Source organism: Mobula birostris, chromosome 29 (genome assembly GCF_030028105.1).
Source record: "Mobula birostris isolate sMobBir1 chromosome 29, sMobBir1.hap1, whole genome shotgun sequence".
NCBI lineage: Eukaryota > Metazoa > Chordata > Chondrichthyes > Myliobatiformes > Myliobatidae > Mobula > Mobula birostris.
The window spans coordinates 37,168,905-37,174,904 of NC_092398.1; the positions used below are offsets into that span (position 1 = coordinate 37,168,905).

At 46.4% G+C, this 6,000-nt stretch overlaps 1 protein-coding gene and 1 long non-coding RNA gene across 5 annotated transcripts in view; one reads left to right on the top strand and one right to left on the bottom strand.

Annotated features, from left to right (window-relative positions):
• The window catches only part of isoc2 (isochorismatase domain containing 2), a 29,039-nt gene extending 26,223 nt beyond the window's left edge, over positions 1–2,816 (bottom strand). For 2 of the 3 annotated variants that reach the window (XM_072246335.1, XM_072246337.1), the window contains exons 1-2: positions 2,759–2,816; positions 1,360–1,505 (exon numbers count right to left, since the gene is read on the bottom strand). In XM_072246335.1, the coding sequence (XP_072102436.1) occupies positions 1,360–1,491 (132 nt within the window). In that variant the 5' untranslated portion in view covers positions 1,492–1,505; positions 2,759–2,816. The other variant, XM_072246336.1, reaches the window with a different exon arrangement.
• The window catches only part of LOC140189962 (uncharacterized), a 10,565-nt gene continuing 7,278 nt past the window's right edge, over positions 2,714–6,000 (top strand). For both annotated transcript variants that reach the window (XR_011883515.1, XR_011883516.1), the window contains exon 1: positions 2,714–3,090. This is a non-coding gene — a long non-coding RNA (uncharacterized lncRNA). The remainder of the gene's footprint in view (positions 3,091–6,000) is intronic.

Consider the following 6,000-nt stretch of genomic DNA (forward strand, 5'->3'; position numbering starts at 1 on the left):
AGGGAGGAAGGCAAAAGAAAGAAGAGGTTAGGCCAGTGAGCCGAACCTCAGTGGCTGGGAAAGCGTTGGAATCTATAATTAAGGATGAGGTTTCAGGGTACTTAGAGACCAATGATAAAATAAGTCAAAGTCTGTATGGCTTCCGTAAAGGGAAATCTTGCCTGGCAAATCTTCGAGAAGTAACAAGCAGGGTGGACAAAGCACAGGCAGTGAATGTCATTTACTTGGATTTTCAGAAGGCGTTTGATCGTGCCACACGAGGCTGCTTAACAAGATAAACTCCTATAGTGTTACAGGAAAGATACTGGCATGAATAGCGGAATGGCTGACAGGCAGGAGGCAACAAGTGGGAATAAAGGGGCCTTTTCTGGTTGGCTGCCAGAGACTAGTGGTGTTCCTCAGGGGTCAGTATTGGGGCCACTACTTTTCACTTTGTTTGTCAATGATTTGGATAATGAAATTGATGGCTCTGTGGCAACATTTGTGGATGATACAAAGATAGGTGGAGGGGTGGGTAGTGCTAAGGAAACAATGTGTTTGCAGCAGGACTTAGACAAATTGGAAGAATGGGCAAAAAAGTGTCAGGTGGAGTACAGTGTTGGGAAATGTGTGATAATGCGTTTTGGTAAAAGGAACAATAGTGTGGACTATTATCTAAATGGAGAGAAATTCAAACATCAGGTTGAGTCTGTTGTAAAGAAGGCAAATTCAATGTTGGCATTTATTTCAAGGGGAATAGAATATAAAAGTAAGGAAATAATGCTGAGCCTTTATAAGACACTAGTCAGGCTGCACTGGAGTATTGTCAACAGTTTTGGGCCCCATATCTCAGAAAGGATGTGTTGTCATTGGAAAGAGTCCAGAGGAGGTTCACAAGGATGATTCTGGGAATGAAGGGGTTAACATAATAGTAGCATTTGGCAGCTTTGGGCCTGTACTCACTGGAATTTAGAAGAATGTGGGGGGATCTGATTGAGACCTACCGAATGTTGAAAGGACTAGATAGAGTGGATGTGGAGAGGATGTTTCCTCTGGTGGGGGTATCCAGAACTAGAAGGCAGAGTCTCAGAATAGAGGGGTGACCTTTTAGAACAGAGATAAGGAGGATTTTTGTTTTTAGCCAGAGAGTGGTGAATCTGTGGAATGCTCTGCCACAGACTGCAGTGGAAGCTGAGTTGGTGGGTATATTTAAATCGGAAGCTGATAATTTCCTGATCGGGCAGGACACCAAAGGATATGGCGAGGAGGCAGGTGTATAGGGTTCAGCCATGTTGAAATGGTGGAGCAGATTTGATGGACTGAATGGCCTAATTCTGCTCCTATGTCTTATGGTCTTCCCTCCGTCCACCTCCTCCTCACCTCGAGCATCCTGGCAGCCACAGAGACTATCTGTGGGAAATACACCACGCTCTGGCGGAATTTCTCCTGCATGTCACAGAGGAAGAGGGCACACGTCCTCGCCACGAGCTTGCCCACCTTGTGGCTCGACATTCCGGATCTTTTGTCTGTGGCAACAGGAGGAGACGTCATCAGGAATGCTGCACCAGAATGTGGTTGGGTGGGGGGTGGGAGGGGGAGGGTTTGGGGGTTTGGTGGGAAGTCTCCATTTTTGAGAGGGAGGGATTGACCAGTCAGTGGCAGACATGGGAGGGGAGGGGAGGGGTAGAGATTTCTGCCTTTCCCTCCAACACCAGAGAAGGGAGAGATTCGGGGGGAGAGGGGAGAGATGCAGGGGGGAGAGACACGGGGGAGGGGAGAGATATGGGGGGAGAGGGAGAAACATGGGGAGGGAGGGGGAGAGGGGAGAGACACAGGGAGGGGGAGATACAGGGGGAGAGGGGAGAGATGAGGGAGGGGGAGAAATGGGGAGGGGGAGAGACACGGGGAGGAGGAGAGGGGAGAGCCATGGGGAGGGGGGAGGGGGGAGGGTGGAGATACAGGGGGAGAGGGGAGAAACATGGGGAGGGGGAGAGATGGGGAGGGGGAGAGATGGGGAGGGGGAGAGGGGAGAGAGACAGGGGAGTTGGGAAGGAGAATAGGGAGATGGGAGGGAGATGGCTAGGAGGGGACGGAGGCAGGGGAGAGGTGAGAGAGATAGGGGAGCTGGGTGGGAGTCCTGCCATTAACTGTGCCCTGACCCCCAGCATTTCACCATCTTGAGGCAACAACCTTGGGTGAGACACTCAGCGAGCTCCCTTTCTCCCTCCCGAGCTCCTTGAACAGATGACTGCCTTTCCAGAACAGCCAGACGGGCCGGTGTCTTGTGCTATACACAAATAGGCTGAGCTGCTCCCTCTTGTCTCTCGAGGGACCAAATTATCCCCAGTATGGTAGAACTGCCTCATCCTATCCAGACAAGGACTCAACAGCCTCCTGTTTCCCAGGTGAAAGCCAAGATCTGATAGATACAACCTGGGCTATCAGCTTGACGGGCTGAGCGGCCCCCAATCCTGCAGACCCGGCCTTTCTTATTAAGATAGAAGGGGGGGGGGGGTGCGGTCACTCATCCCGCCTCCCGAATGGCTCTCCTCCAATCACCTATCGCGTTCCTCCGCCCCTCCTTACCATTGGACGGCGGCCACGCTAAGAGCGCGTGAGAGAAGTAATTGACAGGTGTGTGTTCTGGGGGGGGTCCCTCGACGGTCGGCGGCGGGAAGGGAAGGATCGCGTCCTGATGCAACACCCATCGTCCCCTCACTTCCGCTCCTCCCGCCCGGCTCCCAACATCGCGTTCCCGATCCTCTGGAGTCGCACTCACCTCCTCCTGCTCGGGTCAGGACGAGCCTCCAGCGCGCACGCGCCTCGCCTACCCTCCCCCTCCCGCCCAACGCGCAAGCGCAGCGCCCATCCTGATTAAGGATGGCATCCTTTCTGTTCGCGTTGCTTGCTGGGAAACACACGGCGCCATCGCTGCCTCGTTTTCCTTCAATCTCCTTCAAGCGCCGTAGGGAGCTTGGTAACTGGGCGTGCAGATTCAAACGATGGAACCTACCGTTGCAATAGAGTCAAGTGAAAGCAAATTAAGAAAGGTTCTGGATGATGTCACAGCAGTGTTCAAGGACGGCTTTGGAAAACTCAAACATATCAAAGGTAAAATAGTGTGAAATGAAAATGCCATGCCCAAGTTTTAGATAGAAGTCCAGATCATTATTCCATCTGTGATTAAAAGTAGCCAGTGAGCTAGATTGCACGGAGGCTGAAGGAATTCTTTCCAAGGTTGAGTGGTGCCCATTGGCAATGTTAGTGTTTCCAGCCAAGAAGAATGGATCAGTAATGACTTTAAAGTCACCATCAAACCAATATTGAAATTAGAATAATACCACTCTCAGTCACCGATAGAGACCCATATCAGAATCAGGTTTATCATCACTCACATATGTCATGAAATTTGTGTGTGTTTTTTTGTGGCAGCAGTACTGTGTAATTACAACAGTATTGTGCAAAAGTCTTAGGCACATATATATAGTTAGGGTGCCTAAGACTTCTGCATGGTACTGCAGTAATTTAATGTATTACACTGTACTGCTGCCACCCAAAAAAGTTTCATGACATATGTGAGTGATGATAAACCCGATTCTGATGTGGGATTCTGATTTGATTTTATATTGAGTTGGAGTTCATAGCAAAGCAGAGAGGAGTGTTGTGTACTTAGTATTTCAATAATATTTGATCATCTTTTAAATGTGTTGTTTGATTAAGCTTTATTTGTTTACTTAATTTATTATGGGTTATATGTAAAAGTATGGGAATGGCATGCGTTATTATGCCACCACATCATACTTGCACACTTAAGTAAAGTAAAAACAAAACAAGCACAAGTGATTCCTGGTCCTGTGTTTTCCTTTCAGTTTATGCTTTGGAGTCACAAACCAAAGCGCTTGTGATGGAGTGGCTGAGTCTACAAACCTTCCCAGTCTCTTACAATCTTGTGCATTGGAGCCTCCAGACCATAGGACACAAAAGCAGAATTATGTCATTCGGCCCATCGAGTCTACTCTGCCGTTCTATCATGGTGACTTATTGTCCCTTTCAAACCCATTCTCCTACCTGTTCACCATAACCTTTAACACCCTTACTAATCGAGAACCTATCAAACTCGCTTTAAATATGCCCAATGATTTGGCCTCCACAGCTGTCTGTGGCGATGAATTCCACAGATTCATCACCCTCTGGCTAAAGAACCAGGTAACCAGTCAGAATACACATCTTAGAAACTTACAAGAGTCTTTGTTGCCTTAGCAAATCTCCTCAAACTTCTAATGAAATTTTGCCACTAGCATGCCTCCTTCATGTTTGCAGTCATGCATCCTTGCCATCAGGTCTTTTATTAAAGGAAAGACTGATTTTTGCGTCCTGTAGCTTACTGAAGAGGCTTAGTGAGGGCCAACAATGTATGGGTAGGTGAGGATTTCCATTCCTTTTTAAACCAGCCCTGTCTCCCCTGCCTCCCTCAATCAGTTAAAGAGCTACTGGTGTAGCAGTTAGCACAATGCTATTACAGCTCTGGGTTTCGGAGTTTGGAGTTAAATTCCAGTGCAGTCTTTAAAACATTCTCCCCGAGACCACATAGGTTTCCCCCGGGTGCTCCGGATTCCTCCCCCAGTCCGAAGACGTACCAGTTAGTCGGTGAACTGGTCATTGTAAATTGTCCTCTCACTCAATGTCAGCAAGACCAAGGAGCTGATTATTGACTTCAGAGGCCCATGAGCCGCTCCTCACTAGAGCGTCAGGTTCAGCAACTTTAAATTCCTGAGTGTGATTATTTCAGAGACCCTGTCCTGTTAAGTACAATAGTGAAAAAAGCACAGAAAGTACAATACACTGTTAAGTACAATAGTGAAGAAAGCCTCTCCTTCCCTAAGAGTTTGTAAACATTTGGAATGACATCTAAAACTTTGACAGACTTCTATATCGATGTGTGGTGCAGAGTATATTGACTGGTTGCATCACAGCCTGGTATGGAAACACCAATGCCTTTGAATAGAAAATTCTACAAAAGTAGTGGATATGGCCCGGAACATCACAGGTAAAGCCTTCCCCATCGTTGAGCACGTCTACATGGCACACTGTCACAGGAAAGCAGCATCCATCATCAAGCACCCCCACCATCCACGCCATGCTCTCTTCTCACTGCTACCATCAGGAAGGAGGTACAGGAGCCTCAGGACCCACACCACAAGGTTCAGGAACAGTTATTATCCCTCAACCAACAGGCTCCTGAACCAGAGGGAATAACTTCACTCACTTCATTACTGAAATGTTTCCACAACCTATGGACACACTGTCAAGGACACTTCGTCTCATGTTCTCAATATTTATTGATTATTATCCATTCTTTTTGTATTTGCACAGTTTGTTGTCTTTTGCACACTGGTTGAACAGCCAAATTGGTGCGGTCTTTAATTGGTTCTGTTATGGTTATTATTCTATTGAGCATTTATTGAGTATGCTTGCAAGAAAACAAATTTCAGAGTTTTAAGTGGGTGATATATATGTACTTCGATAATAAGTTTACTTTTGAACTCTGAACAAATGTGAAGGAGAACAAAACAATTGTTACTCCAGATCTGATACAGCACAAAAAAACACAGTAAGATAAACAACACAATAATCATGAATATACAATAAATATACAGAGCTTATAAAAAGTATTCACCCCCCCCCCAGAAGTTTTCATGTTTTATTGTTTTACAACAATGAACCACAGTGGATTTAATTTTGCTTTTTTGACCCTGATCAACAGAAAAGACTCTCTTGTGTCAAAGTGAAAACAAATTTCTACAAATTGGTCTAAATTTATTACAGTACAATTATTAAACACAATAATTGATTGCATAATTACTCACCCCCTTCAAGCCAGTGTTTATTTGATGTGCCTCTGTCAGCACTTAGAGCCTTGAGTCTGTGTGGTAGGTTTGCAGCTCTGTATCAACTTTGCACATCTGAACACTGCAATTTTTCCCCATTCTTCTTTACAAGACTGCATGGGAATCATTAGTG